Source organism: Pleurodeles waltl, chromosome 6 (genome assembly GCF_031143425.1).
Source record: "Pleurodeles waltl isolate 20211129_DDA chromosome 6, aPleWal1.hap1.20221129, whole genome shotgun sequence".
Taxonomy (NCBI): Eukaryota; Metazoa; Chordata; class Amphibia; order Caudata; family Salamandridae; genus Pleurodeles; species Pleurodeles waltl.
The window spans coordinates 427,426,820-427,447,093 of NC_090445.1; the positions used below are offsets into that span (position 1 = coordinate 427,426,820).

General features: G+C 42.4%; 1 protein-coding gene across 2 annotated transcripts in view; it reads right to left on the reverse strand.

Annotated features, from left to right (window-relative positions):
- Positions 1–810: 810 nt before the first annotated feature.
- LOC138299837 (chitotriosidase-1-like) overlaps positions 811–20,274 on the reverse strand; it is a 353,309-nt gene continuing 333,845 nt past the window's right edge. For both annotated transcript variants that reach the window (XM_069238436.1, XM_069238435.1), the window contains exons 6-11: positions 18,400–18,524; positions 18,097–18,220; positions 17,469–17,651; positions 17,030–17,146; positions 15,102–15,234; positions 811–1,288 (exon numbers count right to left, since the gene is read on the reverse strand). In XM_069238436.1, the coding sequence (XP_069094537.1) occupies positions 1,005–1,288; positions 15,102–15,234; positions 17,030–17,146; positions 17,469–17,651; positions 18,097–18,220; positions 18,400–18,524 (966 nt within the window). In that variant the 3' untranslated portion in view covers positions 811–1,004. The remainder of the gene's footprint in view (positions 1,289–15,101; positions 15,235–17,029; positions 17,147–17,468; positions 17,652–18,096; positions 18,221–18,399; positions 18,525–20,274) is intronic.

Sequence of the window (20,274 nt, forward strand, 5' to 3'; positions counted from 1 at the left end):
AAGTCCATGTGTGTGACTGAATATGTGACGGTGCATTCACTTCATTAGTTTGTCAATGAGTCATTGACGGTGACCATGTTCAGGTCCATCAGTGTGCGTCTGTGTGAATGGTGGTTTCTGAACACCATAAAATCATCAGTCATGTCCGAATCTGGACTCTACACAGAAAGTGTGGGGGGAGCTCTGGTATGTACAAAGTGGCTCTTCTGCAAATCTCATATGAGGGATAATTCAAATGTGAATGACAGAAATAGAAAAGTGTTAACCTTTTCAAGGCCTCACGACAACTTATTAAAATTGTAATATGATCTACCCTGTTGAGCGGATTTACATCAATCCAAAAAAGCATGCTTTCAAATAGAGTACTACTGTCATGACAAGGGTCTTAATTTCAGTTTTTTTCAAAGGCTTTTTCTAAGTTCATGTCCAGGACTTTCTTAGCAATGCATTTTATGTTATGTTTTTTCCTAGCCTACAGCTGCACCAGAAACGTATGATTGGCACCAGGTTCTCAGGGTATGAATGTGAGGCCTGATGTTGTTGCGTAAAAGATCAGTATATAACGGGATATCTCGGTAAGTTAGTCTGTGCCTAACTCTAGTTGGAAGGCTAAGCTTTCTCGCCGGTAGGCGTTGAAAGTACTAGCTTAGTTTGCTCCAGTCTGCAATGTTGGTTTCTAAGTGTTCTTCTCCCTTAAATGTAAAAGGCCAACCACTCTTATAGGGATCGGTTTACTCTCTGATGATTATCTAATAACGAGCTCACCATCATTTTAACCATTTGATTATTGTAAATAATAAATTTGAAAGATGACAGTATAATGAGCAGTCTTTATTATACATTTGGATTTATAGACTTTTTCTATGTTCTGAAAATAAATATATGATGATTTAATTTGTTTGGCTCCAGACCCTCCTCAGAGTTTAAAGGTTACAGTGTACGATTGGTGCAGGGGGCTGCACCAGGCACCCCAAAGCAGAACCCGAAAAGCTGTAGCACAGCACTCATGCCCAATTGCAGCATTTGCAGTCATCTTTGAATACCAGCCCTGCTGGGCATTCATAGACAAACATCTGACCATGGACGCATGTGTAGAATTTGCTGGGATCCTTTGGGTCGGCCTTTAGAACGCCATCGGGGTCCTGGAGACAACTCTTTGTTGATGGCCCCTGAGTGAGGTGCTGTGTTGAGGTGCCATGTTTGGGATCTCTTGGACTGTCAGGAGCAGAGGGGGGAGAGCTGGAGCTGGCAGGCACAGTGGCAGAGCTGCCACCTAATGGATAATCACCTGAGGGAGACAAATACAATAAAGAATAAACAGTCATAGTGAGAATCAGGAAAATATTGTACACTCCGTTTTCTTACAATTGGGGTCAAGATTTTAGCAAAAGGGCTGACTGATGACTATCTCAGAGACTGTGAGGAATATAATGGGTGCTTCAACTGCCTGGTTGGGGGCTGAAGACTCCAGTACACAAAATACAACAAAGCTTTGACACAACAATATATCATTAGGAAGGACATATATGCCATATATATGTATTTATGTGTGCCTTGGGAAGTGGCGATTGCAAAAAAGTAGGAGTAAATATCAAAGGTTTGTCAGCGTGGGGAGAGAAAAAATATATCCCCGCAACGGAAGGGACAAAAGGGTATGGCCAGTCCCATGAAACGAGCCAGGTGTTTACAAAAACTACACCCACATCTTTACATTAAATCTCTTAACATTACCCGTTTTGTATTTTAGCTTTTAGGGCAAACACGTTAAAATAACAGGTGCAGCAACATTTTCATGGTGTAAAAGCTCTCTGCATTAGCAAACCCCTGGTATGAATTAGCCCATTGTTACTGAGAGTACTTGGGAGCTGTGGGCATTGATTGTCCTCTCCAAACACACACTTAGAGAGCAGAGAGTAAGCAGAGCTCTAAAAACATAATGGAAAATGGAAATCTAGGTCATACAGATGTGGAAATAAAATCTGTTTCCTACAGATGAGGACGGAATTTTACATAACTGCCTTAATACTAGCTATCATTTAGTTCCTTTTAATATGTTGCAATTTTGTGTGTACACTGCATTGTTGCACACTGCTTTTTTCCTGTCCTGTGATTGCAAATTTCATCTGCGCCCTTCTACTAAACATAGCCTCGTTCTGAAGTTGGCACAACAAATTAGTAAAGTCAGCCTCTCATTTGAGAATGGCGTAGCAGACTGACAAGGCTTTCTTTCTTCCAACAACAAGAATGCGCAGCTTGTTCATTGGCGCCTGTCTGCAGGTATCTGTCTGTTACATGTTCCTGCGTCTTCCCCAGGCATCAAAGGTAACGGAGAGATTGATGTATGGATTTGTTTCCTATTGCTTGTAATGTGTTAAACTGCACTAAAGGTGTCATCTAGACAGGACATTTTAGGGATTTAGACTGGTCCAGTAGGTAGGAATGGGATGAGTCCAACAGGGAAGACTGCAGGTGTGCAAATCCATGGTTTTAGAGTGGGCAGGCCCTAGAAATAGTGCAAAATTAGGAAAAATAGGAAGATAAGCAGGAACACCAGAACCGGCAGCTCAGGCCCTTCAAGGGTGAATGTGAGTGAGAAAGAGCTCCTCTGTTCTAGCTGCCCATCTCCTTCCCTACCCCCTCCAGGTGCACAACAGAAGACCAGCTTAATGCATTGAATGTACAATACCTTCCCACCCCTGAGGTCAATTAGAGGAATAACTGAGGAACCTCTTACCCTGTTTCCAATTTCCTTCTCAATCCCCTCCACAGGATGAGCTGCAGGCACAAAGCTGGCAGACCCCTTCCTGTTCACCAGGTGTGAATGAAAGAAAAGTGATGGGGGCAGAATACTCTAAATGTAGCTAACCCCCACTGGAAGAGACTCCTGCACACTCTTTGTGCCATCAATATGGTGAAGCCAAATGCATATTTCTGAAACAATGCGTGGGACTAATTAATGAGGATGGGAAGAAGTCCTTACCTGAGATTAGAGAACTTGCAAAATACGTTAAAGGATGCAACAAACAAGATAGAGGCCAAATAGTGGCCACTCATTTAACAGTGGCATGAGGAGGCCAACAAACGCAGACATGAATTCCAAGTTCATGGTATGAAACAGAACTAGAATAATCTGGACTGCTAAACAGGCTTTCTTAGAGACACATGGCTTGTTTTTTACCTACTTTGCCTTCTCCTTTTTAATTCCCATACCACTGAAGCACAAGAGAAAGAGAGAAGGAGAAAGGACCCCTGGGAGGAGGGTTTGTTGGATGTTTCTCCATGCCAGCTGATGGGGCTGGTGGTGCTGTGTACCCATTTAAGCTATAGTTTTATACATGTTATTTTAGCAAACTAAGCCTGCCGCTGTGCACTTTAACCTAGATATATTTTATTCAGCTTCGTTTTTATTATTTTAACAAATAGCCACATTTGCGGTCTTGTCTTATTTTCTCTATCTAGCAGTTCTTTGCCTAGACGAGTACTGCGTTCTTACACAAGACATTTCTTTCACTCTGTGCTTTTCTCAAGGCTGCAGTAAGATAGATTCCCAGCAAAAGTGGTACGCTTGGAACATCAGCTGTTTTATTATAAAAACACTACTTTGACCCATGTACATTAGAGGGAGATTCCAGCCAGATGACCACACCTGTATGCTGATTGCTAAGTGCTTCACTGTAGCTGCCTAATTAGACTACAGCCTCTTGCTCAGGTATGAGGGATGATATCTTCCCAAGGGAACCTAAAGGGCAGAATTAGAGCTTAACATGCTGTGCTCTAACATAGTCTAGATAGGAACTATTCTAAAAAACCGTAGTGACAATATGGGAGCGTTATTTTTATGTTTTACTCCCCTTGTCACAATTTTAATCCTGTCATGCTTCATCGTCCTAGTTATTGCAATACATGCTTTAATATCTAAGATGCAGTTATTGAACTACACTCTGCCTCTGATTGTCCTTGCATATGTGAGACTAATGTAACTGAGAGAAACAGATGAGATCTGAGTGACCACGATTTCCCTGAGGAGTCAATTGTGTCATGCGCTCATATCCCTGCTCTAGGGTGGAGGTGAGGCATTGCTAGTTAGTCGGAACAAAACCCAGGTTAGGCTGACAGGTGTCACCTGCAGTGGGTTCAGACCCCCAGAGTACAAGTGATTCTGCTGCCCAAATCCAGTAGTCTCATTAGGATAATGAGAACCTATGCGACAGTGGTACATCTGTCAATGCACCTGGAAATGGAGTAGCACCTGTAGGACCACCAGCAAACAGAGCACAAGGGCATTATGCACAAGTGAGCGCTATGATGTGACTGACTGAGAGTATAGCCCCCAACAGAAACGTAAATAACCAGACAAGATGCAGCTTTCACCACTATGAGGCGGTCTACACCAACAGTGCATTCAGTCCCTGTTGGGCATAGAGATCACTGGGAGCACAGCTCCACCATAACCTGAGAAAGTTTCAAAAGAAAAGGACAGTTGATTAACTGGCTAAAAAATGTGTTTCCTATACTGTGACTCACAAGCCAATTTTTGGTAGGTCACAATATTCTAAGCAATAAATAAAGGTATATAACAATTCTGTATTTCCCTTGCCACATTTGCTGCACTTCAAAGACAGGAGTTAAATGTCAGGCTATGGCTTCTAAAAAATTGCTGCTTATTGTTTTAGCCTGGAGATTGGTGTTTACAAACTCCTTTCACTTTTCAGTTGGAGAAAGTAAAGTGAATTATGTGGCAGTCTCTAAGGGGTACAGGGAGTGTAAAAGGAAAGGCTTGTAGGATGCCTTTTTTTGTAACACAGAACAAATGTAAATACCTGTAAAGGAAAAAGTAAATAGGAAGTACATTTTTGGTAATTCTGAAGTGTGGTGAGAACAAAGGCCCAGATTTATGTGGGCCTAGCGCCATTCCAACACCACATTAGCGTCATGTTTTTTAGCCTATTGTGGCGCTGGAACGCAAAAACGCTGCACCATATTTACAAAGTCTCACAATGCTTGCATTGCACCACTTTGTAACCCCCTGCACCACATTTTGCCTGCACCAGACATAGTGTATGCAAGGGGGGGGCGAGAAAATGGCTCAAAGAGATTTCTTTGTGTCATTTTTATTGCCATTTTTTAACGCCTACTAAGAGCAGGCGTTAAAAAGAGGCTCCCATTGTGTTCAACGGGCCTCTGGGTGCTTTGCAGGACTAGCGTCATAATTTTGTACGCTAATCTGGCAAAGCGCCAGATTAGCGTAAAAACTTATGATGCTAGTTCCCCTAACTACAACTATGGTGTGCCATATTTTAAATATGGCACACACATGGTGGTGTTGGGGGGGCGCTAATGGGCGCAAGAAAAGAGGCACTGCACTAGGTGCAGCACCACTTCTCATAAACCTTCCCCAAAGATTTTAAGACGATCAAACCAAATCAAGACACTTTATTCGGTGATGCACACATGATAATCACTGAAACTCGATTTCCACACATTATGACTTGTGTGTAATATATGTTTAGCAGTAAAACCGTATGTCTGTGCAAATTTAGTGGTTATTTAAATGGAAAATGTTATATATGTAAAAGACAGGACGTTGCCATTTGCTGCTTTGGTTACTAAAAAATTGCCAGCCTCATGTCTGTTAAAGCTAGCAGCAAAGGGTTGTCATTCTAAAAAGTGGGTTGTGATTCAAAAACGTTTGGACCCCTCTTCAGCCATTCCTGATATCCTTTTCCCATAAAGAGACTACCATTACTGGAGAGGTAGGGTCACTGTCCCTTTGAGGCCCTCTGACGTAACCCCTTGCACTACAGAAACAGGTCCCCAACATTAGAGAAATTCTTACCCACTTCAAGCCTAACATGTCTGAAACAGCATGTGAAGTTGTTTTTCTGTTGTTCCATAGGTCCTGAGTTTTCACAAAAAGGTGTGTTGTGTCCCCCTTGTATGGCTGAATTCGGCATGTGGGTGGGGATAACTCCTGAGCCATACATAACCAATAGCCTAAAAATTCAAAGGGTAACAGTACTCACTTTGCCAGCAATTCCTGTGTGCCCTACTGTAATACCACAGTGGCCCTTATTGAATAAATCAACCCTTGTGCTGAGCCTATGCACTGACATAGAGGGGTAAGTAGGGTAATGACCGGCCCCTCCTGCGGTCAGTCCAAACAAATTATGTGTGCAGCTTTCAACACGCTGGTGTTATAGTGCATGACTGGTATGTCAAAGAAAGGTTCTGTTCAGGTGTCATCTGGCACTGCTTGTGACAGGGGAGGACCCTTTGTACCAAAAAAAGTGCCTTGACACAGGCCAACTAGTCTACCTGTCAGGGAAATTGAAACACCAAACCAGACCACGGACATATTATCTGCTTTTGAGCAATTAACACACCTAATCAAGGATACTCACTCGGTTGCTGACTGATGAAAGACTAATGTAACTTATCCCCAAGAGCTTCAGCCACTGAAAATGTAATTTTGTAAAACCTTGTACTTTCATATATATTATAAAATTCGATAATAAAATTGAGTTCAACATTACGTTGTTCTTTGATTACTCATTGAGAGTTGTGTTTTTGTAGTTGTATTCAGTTGGTCCCAGCCATGCTATTGCTAAAGTACATTTTATACAGATTGCCAATGTTTATCAATGCACCAGCCAGCCTTCCGACAGTGAAACTGATTTTTGGGTGCTACTCACTATGAGAACATCGTAATGTAAAATGTCTACATTTCCTATTTTGAAATATCCTGCAACCTAGGTTGTGGGCTGCATGGCCTACATAGTGGCCATTTAATCATTATTTAAATTACGTTTTTTACATGTCAGAAAGGGTAATTTGTACACATGTCTGGTGATTAACTACACCAGCTGCCAAGCTACAGTAATAGGGCTGCAATGTTTGTTTTATCACACTGGTGGATGGCAAAGCAGTGTAGTACTTCATATGTAAGATTTATCTTGCAAACTCTGTGCGTGTTTTATAGAAGACAATATTCTATAGACTTATATGAAATTGTTTTTAAGGCAATTATAAATCAGACAAGGTAGAATTGTTTTTTAGGTCAGAGCACCTGCACTGTTGTCTGAATATCAGAGTCCCATTGCACAGAAAGTAAAAAGCAACAGCATCAAAGAAGCACTTCTTCACAGCTAAGGACATTTGTGATGTGAATGTATTGTCCAAAAATGTTAGCTTTACATACAATAATTGAAAGTCTATTGTTAAATAAAAAACGAGAACTCTCAACACGACCTTCATGTCTAATGACATTTTTATGTATTTTGTATTTCTCAAAATGTTAATGTCAATTATATGTACTTGGTTGATATTGTTAACCATTAATCAAGCAGGCAGCCTAAACCACCAAAACTTGAAATAGATAAGAAACAAAAGATGCAGGCAATATCCCTATTCTTTTAAGAATTGAATAAGCTTACAAGTACGTTGCCCTGTGCATTATGTAACCTACGTATCTAATACACTGGCTCATGTTAGAACATAATAATAATTTTTAACCTTAAAATCTTGTTGATAATTTGGCACGTATTCATATGTTAATGTAAGCTCAACAAGTATTATCATAACAAACCCCCAATTCCCCACAGGAAACATCGGTGTTCGAGAACGTACGGATATGTTGGTCATCACTATTATGCCATGTTCCAGAAGGGAACACCGTTAGTCAGAGTCAGGTATAACCTCTGTCAGTCAGAGAATGTGGAGATATCTCAAGCAAGTAAGCTCTAGGAATAGATGATAGAAGGACCAGGAAGGGGTGCCAAAGTCAGAAAATTATGTGCCTCAGGCGGAGAGGGTTAGGGTCAATTTCTCCATCCCCAGGCTGTACCACAGATAGTGAGCCAGCCTGGTGTGTGGGGACCAGGCCCGTGCCACAGTGTGACAAAATGCTTTGCAGTGCCACCCCTAAGGCCAATCCAATCTGGTGTTCCCTGCGTGACTTAAGTGGGAATGTAAGGGTGAGCCCAGAATTGTGTATGCAGGGAAGCGGTGAATATTGAGGTGCAAATGTATATCATCAAGTATTTTGGTGCAGGCAGTCCCATAAAAGATGCAGCAGGGTGCCATGAGTACTGCAGCCACACCAGCATTCTGGCTTGCGTGCAGAGTTACCTTGTTGTAGTCGGACTGTTGTTAAAAACCAGTATGTGACAAATTTCGTGGCAGTCTTGATACTAGTGGTACTACAAGCAGTGTGTCGTGCACAGTGGTAGATTTGGGGACTTGGGGCTCATCCTCATCCACAGGAGCAGTTTGGGAATTACCAATGGCTGAGATTAATTCAAGCATTCCATCCATCTCTTTTATATATGCTTTAATGGAGCTTCAAGGGCTCGGAAGGCTGGTCCTACCACCCACGACAGACCCAAAATATACAATTTAAGATTAGCTTTGCCCATCATTCCTCCATCCTCCAGCCCCAACATCATACCATTGCGTGTTTCAGCCGTAAGGCATTTTTCAGATATCTTACCCCAGCTCTCTCTTTTGAATGTACGTGATTCTAGGGGTAGCCTGGGCACCACATTTTATTTTTTCCATGTTTTTCCATAGCACAGTAAAACCAAATGGTATCAATTCACTGTACATTAGAGCAGGGAACATACCATAGATATACTTTACAATGGACAAGGTACCTGCACAGATGGCTTCTGCACAAAATAGCAGAAAATATTCCATAAGGTGTGATGAACAGTTTTTGAAGTGGTAAAAGGTTATGAGTCATGAGAGGTTCTGAGTACGTTAGAAATAAAGGGCCAGATGTACTTATTTTTGAAGCAACATAGTGTAGCAACTAAAGCTGCTGTGCTCCTTTAAAGGGGGAGAACAGAACAGCATCACATCTACAAAGATATGGCACTGGTGTTCTCTTCCCATGTGTTGGTGTACTTCAGGCAGCCCTGTGCCATTTACACACCCTTGCACCAGTGTGCAAGGGTGAGGGTGATGTCTAGCATAGGTTGTGTACTAGAAGGCTACCCTTTAAGTAAAAAATGCTATTCTTAGACATACTTTAACACTCTTACAAATTTGTGTTTGTGCCGTACAGAACAGCAAACATGGAAAAAATGTAAATCTTTCTCCAACATTACGTCTGCTTCAAGGAGCTGAAAACCTTTGGCACAAAGCCCTCTCTACGTTTTTAGTACATAGGTCCTTGTACCACCAATGATATGCCTCCTTGAGGCAAAGCAGTGTATAATGCTAATTTGTAGTTATTTTGCCACTCCACTCTATGAGATTCTACTTCACTCTATGCCACTCCACTGTATGACACTCTACTCCACACCAATCTCAACTACACCACTAACTTTTAGCCATGCTGAACAACAGCCATGCTGGTGTACAACATGGTTAAAACCCATTGGCAAAGCCAATAGATCTTGCATAGGAGCGGCCTACTGGGTTTGCCAATGCTTGTTAATACTACTGATTATTTTTTTACCAACTTTATCCTTTAAAATCAAAACATCTAAAGATCCTAGATACTGTCACCACTAACAACTATTTAAGGCTCCTAATGACCTTAGACGAATCATCAGGCCTTTTCCTTGTGTTCCTTTAAAACAAATAGGGGCAGATTCTGTGCTGTGCCGTGTCAAACGGAGAGGGCAGGAATGCACCATATCATCTAAGATTATCATTAATAGATTGTCATTATGACCCCGGCGGTCGGTCGGTGGTAATATGGTGGTAAGTACCGCCAGCAGGCTTTGTGGTACTTGCCACTATATTATGACATTGGTGGTTTGGCTGAAGCCAACCCGCCAATGTTCCACTCTGAACGCCATGGCAGTGACAACCGCCGGGCTGGAGATATCTATCTCCAGCCCAGCGGCTGTCACTGTTCCGCCCACAGGATTATGACCACACCTACTGCCATGGGTTTCGTGGCTTCCTTACCCCCACGAAAACCATGGCGGTAGGCACTATAAGTGACAAGGAATTCCTTCCCTGTCAATGATAGGGTTCTCCCCCCAATCCCTCTCCAGAGTCCCTCCCACCCCCTTCCTCTCCAAACCCCCTATGTTCACGTCCCGCCTTGACACCCACACACGCATACACACATGCATCCATGCATACATATATCCATTCACACACACATCCGCTCACACTTTCATACATAGACGCAGACACACATTCACACAACACAACATACACACACTCACGCCTCCATACATGCACACACATTCAAAATGAAACACACACCCGCATACACACACGCACAAACATTCACACACACACACACAACACCCCCCTCCCCTGTCGAAGCACCCACTTACCTGTGTTCAGGGGGTCCTCCGGCAGGAGATGGGACGGGCCGTGCTGTATTATGGGTCATAATACGGCTGGCAGCGGTCTACTGGCGTGGCGCTGCTGGTGGCAGCAGTGCCACCTTACCGCCATCTGCCGGCATGGCCACAGCTGGATTTCTGCCATCCTTCTGGCGGAAATCTAGCTGTGGTCATAATATGGCGGATGGCTGGTAGCCGCGGGGACAGTCTTTTGGTGGCCGTCCACGCGGCGGTAGGGGTTTTTTACCGCCAATGTTGTAATGAGGGCCATAGTGCCTTTCTGCTGGATCTGGCTGGTCCACTAGTGGCTGCTGAGCACCAACACAGGCACACTTGCAGCACAGCGCAAGGGTGTCTTTGTTGCAGCCAGGATTGTTATTGTACAAGGAGAGACACCTTCCTGCACAAAAACAATCCTCTGAGGCTGAAAGTAGCACTCATAGAAAGAGGAAAAAAAAAGGATAAATAAACATACTGTTCCTCGTTACGCCTCACGTGTGAATGCGTAGCACTTTCACTAACAATAGTAATCTTCGGAATGAGTCAATCTGGGAATGCGCCAAAAACCATGGATGGATGTGTGAGTACACCCACAATCCTCCCATGGAAAGCCATTCCAGGAACAGTAATACAATGCAGCAACTTGCACTGTCTTGCATTACTCCAGATTTACTATTACTATTTACGCAATGTGGCTCCGAGTGGCATCGAAAATCTCAATTAAGGGGTTGCGTTGCTCTTGCATCACCTTCCATGATGCAAGGGCAGTGCAAGCCATTAGTAAATCTGGGGCTTGTTATCTATAATAAGACATAGGTTGCCTGTGTCGGAACTGCTTGCATTTTGGGACATTTCAAACAAACTGCTGAAGCAGGAAGACCGGCGGTTTGCATGACTGTCTCTTCATGCCTCATTAGGTCATGTACAATATAGTTAAAAAATGTCCACATAGTAGTGAACAGGCAGAACTAGGGGCTAACCAAAGAGCATCTTTTTGTAGGTAGCAAAACACAAAACTGTTGTTCACACCATAGCCTCACACAGGTTTGCGCTATAGAAATGCGTGCATAAAACTGGGATGGAGACATTTGGGTGGCAAGCGCAGATAATTATAGCACAGACTGGGCTTAATATGATAGGTCTTTACAACAATTAAGAAATAATCCAAACCTGGGATCTTAACAAAGGGGACAAAATGTAGGAACTAGTCAGACTTTTAGTGGATAAGGGCCTGAAAACACAAACGAAACTAGGACTAAAAAAGTGGACAGAGAGCACTTCACATGATTTACCAAGGTTCACAAGAACAGAACAGATTCATAGGCAAAACAGTATAGAACTGAAAACAAGGTAAACAAGCATTGGCAAAGCATTCTATCTTACTATCGAACTGGATTATAAATATTAGAAAAAGGTTATAATAATGTTTGTTTTAGACTTGATGAACTGTTAATAGTTGTTTATGTTGTAATGTATGTGGAATTAATATCCCCAGGTTCCAAAATTGTAATAGGTACCTTATTTAATATGGCATTGCATTAGAATAAAGTAATGTGTAGTTAGTAGAGTGCCACTGATTCATTCACCATTCAAATCATTCCCCTTTTAACTGCAAGGTAACTGTAATTGTGACTGCCTGTTTAGTACTAAAATATAGCAATATTTTGGCCCATATTTAAGAAAGAGTGGCGCATCCGAGCTGATGCACCACTTTTCCTGCACTCTACCTACCGGCACATAACGACACCATAGTTGCACCGTATTTATAATACGGCACACCATGGTGGTCATTGGCACAATAGCGTCAAACTTTTTTACCCTATTGTGGAGTTTTGCTACAGTAGCATCAAAAATGTTGATGCTAGTGTAGCAAAGTGCAAGGAGGCCCATACCTTTCTATGGGAATGTCATTTTAAGACCTGCTCTTCTGACCTCTAATGTGAGGCAAGGGTTTACAAAGTGGCGCAGTGCATGCATTGCACCACTTTGTAAATATGGCCCTTGGAACAAGCCACTTTAGCACTGCCTTAGCATAAAAAAATGATGCTATGGCAGGCTAATGTGGTGCTAGGGGCTCTTAAATATGCCCCTTGGTGTTTAGAGGACTTATGACAAATTTTGGCCCCGGTGCCACTACACCTGCTGCACCATTAAAATCATGACCTTAGTGCATCCAATGTAACTGCACTTGTGCCTGCCTGTTTGGTAGCAACGTTTAGTAATAATTTGTTTTTAGTGGGGTTCCTACAGCTTTTGGCCACATTGCCACTGCACTTGCTGCACCATTCAAATAATGACCCTAATGCCTGCACTGTAACTGCACTTGTGACTGCCAGTTTAGAAGTACAATATAACAATATTTGGTGTTTAGAGGAGTTCTGACAACTTTTGGTCCTGGTGCCAATGCCCCTGCTGCACCATTCAAATCATGACTTTAGTGCCTGCAAGATAACTGCAATTGTGACTGCTGGTTAAGCTGTAAAATATAGTACTGATCGGTGTTTCTCTATGTGTCTATTAATCATTTTTATTTATTTTCCATGGATGAGGTCAAATTCCTCCTCTGTACCAACCATGTGTCACAAGCGTTTGCAACAGCAGTTAATATTGAATGTGTTTTTATACACGTGATTCGAAGCCCAATGACCCTTAGTCATGGAAACAAACAAAAGACAAATGATTAAGCGATTCTATTATTAAAACAGAAAAATTACTATTTTGAATGGCATGTAGAGGAACATATGTAAAGTTGCGGTTCAAGTCAAGAGTTGTTTTAAGCTGCCAATGTTAATGCCGTAGATGTAATCTAATATCGTCTTTCTTAAGCAGTATATACAAATATGACACTGAGTTTCCAATAGAAAGCATGAAATATTTTCCAGTAAAAAATTGCTGTAAATTTGCTTGAGAAAATGGTTAAGTTGTTTAATTTCTAACATTCTATTTCTTTATCCTCAAGAGGAATGCGAGAGAGAGGCTTGACACGCTGCGTGACACGTTTCTTAAAAGATCTGTAGTCAGGTGATCATCTGCTAAGTGGAGTCTGATGAGCACAATTGTACTAAATAACTATATCAGAGAGCCCCTATTAGAGTGGTTATTTTACTTTATTTTTCAGTGATTAAGAACTGAAAACTCACAATATTGACTCCATTCACACGGTCACATGGTGAAGAGTCAATATCGCACAGTGACAGGGAAAACAAGCTGAAAACCAGAGTAAATAGATGTTTTCAGATAGTTTTCAGAGGCTTTTAACTGTCGATGTCCCTTAATGGGTGTGAAAACACCTAGGACATCGGCAGCAGTCTCAGCAAGCTTGTTTTTGTTGTTTTTGTTTAGGAGGGGGTTTGGGGCCTGGGTGGAGGTAAAAGTGCCTCTTAGCTGCCTCTCTGCACGATGACCCACCCCCTCCAAGGCCTCCCCCCTCCCCCCACTGTGAGGTTTTCAGTGAAGTTGGTAGGTCTGGTGATTTCGCACCACCCTATTTCTATTTGTTTGTGTTTATAACATTTAGCGATTTGTATTATTTTCATATTATAATATGTATATATTTTTTAGGAAGCGTATGCGCCACCTTCAGCAGAACGCAGTGTGGAATGTAATTGGAGCAGGACTGGAAGTGTAATATTTTTAACACTGGTCTTAATGTTATGGTGTGTGTTTTACAGGATGTTTTTTCAAATTTTTTAGTTTTCTGGTAGGGTCATATGATCCAGTTGCTGTATGCAGAGTCAAAATCTTTGTGAGACAAAGAGGACTGTGTCATCCTGTTCAGTTTGACTGTTTCTGGGTTGTGCTGTAAAACCCCTCCCCCCAACACTCCTAGTGCTCTAGTCTAGAGGTTCTGTAAATCCTCTTGTATCCAGACTGGTAGCATCCATTTTCTACTGAGGCACTTTACAATTCTTCCTAATTGTCCTTTAAAGAAGTTGCGGAATGTTTGATATGTGCCCAGTATATTGTGATTTGTGCCCTGTATACTGTGATTTGTGCCCCATACACTGTGAAAGTGAAAACAAAGCACCTTGGGAAGAAATGTGGTTAGTGGAAGGAGACTGGCCAGTAACCAATGGCAGTGACCGGAAAGAGTACTTGGACCAGAATCCACCCGACGGCAGGACAGCAAAGCAGCAGAGAGCAGAAAGTGAAAGCAAACGACGTGCTGGCCAATTAGAAGCAAGTAAATGAGATCGATATTGGACTAAGCCAATGGTAAGTCCAGGTAAGTAAGGGGCTGGTTTCAAGCCCCTTTTCAGATTGTTTTTTCTATTCACAAAAGATTTTGCAAGCACAGCACGAAGCGCACTTGTGCAGGCGAAACCTAAAAAGCGTATTTCTAGGACATTGGAAGCTAGCATAGAAAATGCAAAGGTAAAGGCGCAGTGAGAAACTGAAAAGAGTTCAGGAAAAAGGCAGCGACACTTGGTCCAGGATCAAGCATTGAAAGCAGTCCCCAGCTGGTACCGAAACAGAAAGATTTTGGCCAAAACAAAAAGTGTATATCTTCTACCATTATCAGAGCAGTTTTGTGAGCCGTTTGACCTGTTTGGTGTGCTAGAGTAAGTTAAGGGTGTTTGATAATGTTTTTCTAAAGCACCAAGTTAGGTAGTGCAGATTTCAAGGTTTAGATCTAAATGGAACTATTCCAATACTTTAAATACAAACTATTTAAAGAATAGGGCGAGGGCCGTCAAATAACACAACACCCTTGGCTGTGTAGGTGTCAGAGGGAAGTACATATTGAAATCCTTGGAATCCCCTTCCTGTCTGTAAGATATGTCAACTCACCTCGGTTCAGCTCTGTCTTGAGCGCTTGGAGCAGAGGGAACTTTCCCTGCCCACAGAAGGTGCCAGTGAAGTCATCGAGATCCAGAGCCCAAACCATAGCACCACCAAACCCATTGGTCTTCAGGTACTGTGCCTGTAAAGTATGAAACATCTTAGAGCATCAAGGGCCAACATTTGCCAGGCTTAACCTATTTGAACAGAAACTGTTGCACTCCATTATCTGAGGCTCTGTTAAAGGTTCTGGGGTTATAAGGCTGTGTTGGCTGAGATTTTCTGCCATAGTGTGAGGCATGCTCTCAGAAGGGACTCTTGAGTTTACATGTGCATCACCCTATCTTCCAATTCATCTTGCCATCTAAAGTACCTGCTGGAATGCAGTGAAATGGGCACAGTCACCATATGCATTTGGCCTTATGTAGTGTAACATTCTAGGAGGTGCCCACATCTTGCTCAAATATTGAGAAAATGCACAAGTATCTATTTCATAGCGAGGAATTTATTTTCAAGGCCCCCTGCAAAACATATGGTGAACAACTGGGTGAGTCATGAAGTACATAGCAAAAAAGTGCTGGATTCAAATATTTACCCATTTACCGGGCCAAAAACTCGAGTTCACAAATAGCTAAATAAGTAGATATCTGCATATTAAGATATGAAAGAGTTAAATAATTAACAATAACACAAGGCAATTCCACCAGCCTACTCAAATTTGGGCATCGGACACACTACGCCTAAATAGTACAAATTTAGCAAGCATACAATATACAAAATACCAATATTTCTGAAGTTTTCTACTGGTTTGGGGATTGGGACAGGGTTATACTGTATCACTTGCAGATAAGAAATTCTTTAATAAGGTTTGTCTGGTTCCTGACACTCTTGTCCATATGAGGATAACTCAGAGGGGAGTGGTTAGAGTCACCTGGCAGTTTTCCTTTTCTCCAAAACGCTTGCAGTTTCCTTTTGGGGCCTAGCACTGACTCCAATAAGTTGGGGGTAGCACAACACCGGTCAACTAAACTGCTGACATTGAAGCCAATTTCAAATGTATGCAGTTCTGCTTATGGAACTGATTTGTATGCCTGGGATTACACTTCTTCAAAATGAAGACAATACACAGTTAATCAGTTACACCCCCTCTTCTTAACCTGGACAACATTTCTGGGCTTTTACATGGGGTTTGCTCTCTCATTCATAGATTATATGAAGAATAAACCTTAGACAGTTTGGTTTCAAATTACCCTGCTGCTCTAAATCAACAACACTGGCTCTCACTGTCTGCATCTACTGTAAAGCCTGCTGTTTAATTTTTCAAGATTCCACACTGAAATAACCAGGGCTGCCTACCAAATCTACTTACAAATTCAAAGGTTAGGAATTTGGTCAGCTGGACTGAGATGATCAGACTTGAAGCCCAAAAATCTCACAAAGAGCACATTGCAAAGATAAAATATAATCAATTGCTCTCAGACTCTGAAATGACCTTCCTCTGCACCTAAAACTTGTGTCCTCCTTATAGTGCATCAGTAAGGATATTGAGGTTCATCTTTACACTACCTCAGATTTTAAGCATCAACGTTTCGCTGTCTTCCTCTCACCTATGTGATAATCTGCCTTACTCCTCCACACGACTTGCATTCCTCTTCTCTCCCTCAATGTAACATTTGTGCCTGTTTGGAAATGCCTTGAAAAGCTTCTGCAACTATTCTTGTGACTCATATTCCTGTTACCATGTACAGCATTGTGTAGGCCTCTTGGGCCTGGTGTGTGCTATAGAAATACCCCTAAAAAATATAAACATTGTTCAGGATAAATGTTAGGTTGTCCTAGAGGGACAGATGCGTACAACTTGTGAAGGTAAGCCTAGTTTGTGGTTTCTGGGACCTATGATTCTTCTGATGCACATAGGATGTTGTTCCCACTCTTACCTTGGTTGTGATGCTCTGTATGTTGTCATACCCAGCCCACTGGTTCCCTTTGTAGGCATAGGGTACTTTCTGTTCATCACTCCACACAATTGTAGCTCCCTTCATAAAGGTGCAGACCTAGGAAACATTGAAGATAAGGGAGCTATGAAGGTCACCTCCAAACAGATACATCTCACAACTTGCAAAGGAACCAAGATGCTCCGTGTGAACTGTGAGATTTTCAGCCAGCCCTATGTTTAAGTTTACATTAGGATACATTCTAGTTCTTGTAGTCCTGCATACATAAATAATGAAAAGCAACTACCCAAATCCAACATGACGTGAACTACAAAGCCAGAATTGGCTGAATGTCTCACACTCCACCTAGGACACATTGAGAGCTCTAGATTATGGGTTGAAGAAGAGCACCTTTTTGTGGGCGTGGTCTGATTCTGCTTACCTCATAATAAGACAGGAATCCTGGTGAGCCCGTAAAAGGGCCTGAAGTCCCTGCCCCAGAAGAAGAGGCACCAACACCAGTGTCTGCAGTGGCTAGGGTGAAGGTCCGTCCATATGTGGGAACCCCCATAATGACCTTCTCTGGAGGTGCCCCGTTGTCTCTCCAGTACTTCATAGCAAAGTCCTGTAAAAGGGGATAGACATTTTAGGTTGGAAATAAGGCCAGTGGGGCATGGATGAGTGAGACTCCAATGAAGTGGATGAGGGCTCTGATGGAGAAAGGAAAATTGGAGGGTTATCAGATGAATGTACATCAACAGGCGCATCATATTTCAGTCCTGTCTTTCCTTTTGAACTCTACTGTAATCTCGAATAGTAGTCAAAGTGTTTCAGATGTGGTGAACTAGGCTCCCAGAGTGCATTGGACTCTTAAACATTTGGTGCATTAAACACCATTATCCACAAGTTATTCCCCAGTAAGTCATAATAGGTGTTATTTACCACACCTGATAAGTAACATACCATGGGGTATCATTTTTTATCAGGTGCGATAAATAGGATCTAAACTCGTAATAGGGCATAAATGTCATTCCACTGAGGTCTATGTTGGTTACCTTACATCGACTTACCACATTTAGGTACACAGCTGCACCAGTGTCTTTTAACCCCCTGTGCAGGGGGCTGTTTGCGCCGGTGATGGTTTCCCAGGACCCGTGCAGATCATAGGTCATAACATTGATGAAGTCCAAGACCCTGCGGGTCAATACAACAGGTTAACTGTAAATAGCTTGTAGGCCTACATAACAACCTAGCAAGCCTTTTATAAGATTTAAGCTGTTCAGATATCTTTGGGCTTTCCTCTATCCACCCTGTCTCTAGTAGGTTCAGAACAGCCTTAATAATAACCGCCTTCTTGGGGCTCCAGCACTTACCTGGAGATGCGACTGATTTCATATCCTGTATCAATGGTCCCTTTCCCAGCAGACACTGCTGCGCTCAGCAGAAGCCGCTCCTTACCAGTCTGTTGTGCCTCATCCTGAAAGGCTTTTATCAATTCCTGAAAAGAGATTAAAGAATTGGAGACCCTTGTGAGTATGAACTGACCCCCTTCATATATTTGTGTATATGTGTGTGTTGAACTCTGGGAAATTCAGCAAGTAATTGATTTACTTCAGAAAAGACAGCAATCGATGACATGTTTGAACCAATAGTGCCAAAACCTGTTCACTGAACTTATAGTCGCCAGTAGGCTGTTCTAGTTAAGACCTAATTTCTATAGAAAAAGCAGTTTTTTGCTTGCCTATATCTTTGGCGCCGCTTGATGAATCTTCACAAAATGTTCCCAAAAAAAGCGACAGTCATGTTAGCTGCTGTCTGGAAAATTTCGGGGTGATCCATCAAGTGGGGGTGAGATAAAGGGGGGGGTGAAATTTAGAGCATTTACAATGTTAATTCCCATAGGAATAATCGAACAGCAATAGCACAAAAACCACTAGACGGTATTACACCAAATTTGGCAGAAAGGTAGCTCTTGGTCTACAAAGAGCCCTTTTTAGGTCGAGCATAGCAGCACGCAAGCACTACTTTTCGGACGCGTTTTTATCTATTTGGGCTTTTAACCACACCCACCTCACGTCTATCACTATCACTCGTTCATGGTCTTGGCCTTCAAAAATCCTTTATAATCATTGGTAAATGCTTTACGTTTGTCCCTCTATGGGGCAGTTTGGTTACATCCTTGGACATCAACCCTGTTACATGGCTAATTGCACTTTTGCCGAAACTTTGATTGTGATTGAACTTCTTTTTCCTTTTGGGTATCTCCTTCAGCCACATAGCATGGCGCTTTGAATCGGCTCGCTTATGTGAAACGGTTTTACTTTTCATTTTCAATTTTATGTGGCAAGAAAAGTCCTGTTAGGAGTTTACAACCCTAATAGCTGTAACTCGAGCACATGCAAGACCCATTGCATTGTACATAATTGTTGTTATTTGGTGTAAATCCATTCAGTAGTTTTTGAGAAATTTAAGCAAATCTAAATTTGTAGTAGTAGAAGTATAGTTTTGTTCTTTAATGAGATCATCTGTTTGAGTCACTTCTTTCTTGGATATATATATATATATATATATATATATATATATATATATCCTGATTTACTGATAACACTTCAAGAACAGAAGTGTTGTCTGCAATTTTGGCTTCAGCCAAGTCCCAGAAAAAAATAATAAAAAATACAAAGGGGGCCAGGGTACGAACACCCTGATTCCTTAGCTCTGGTGGTAAGGTCCCAAAGGGAGCCCGCCAGGGCTAAAAAGCATTTACGCTTGGACCCGTAAAATAAAAAAATACAGAGCGCGGTCTCCTGCTCTTCGTTATCATGAAGCCCCTGGGTGTGCCAAGTCCTGTAAGCATTTTTTTTAGAAATGTGGGGGTGGAGCCCTTCTGGCCCCCTCCCAGGGACCACCACCTACCTGGGGCTTATAATGTATACGTGGGGGGGTGCATGCCCCCTCAGTTACCTGTGGACCGCCACCTCCTCAGAGCTGTTATCGTATGCGCGGGGACTACCACCTCCCCAGGGTGTTTAAGAAATAATATGCGGGAGCCTGTGGACCCCCACAACCCAGGGATCACAACCCTTGGGGCAAAATTTGATTTATTTGAGGGGCTGCGCAGCCCTCCCACTGCCCCTGGGAACACCAAACACCCCCCTCCCCCCCCCCCCCCACACCCCCCCGACAAATATTTTTTTTTTTTAAAGGAGGTCCCTTTGGGACCCCCATTAGCCCTGGTGACCACTGGCCCT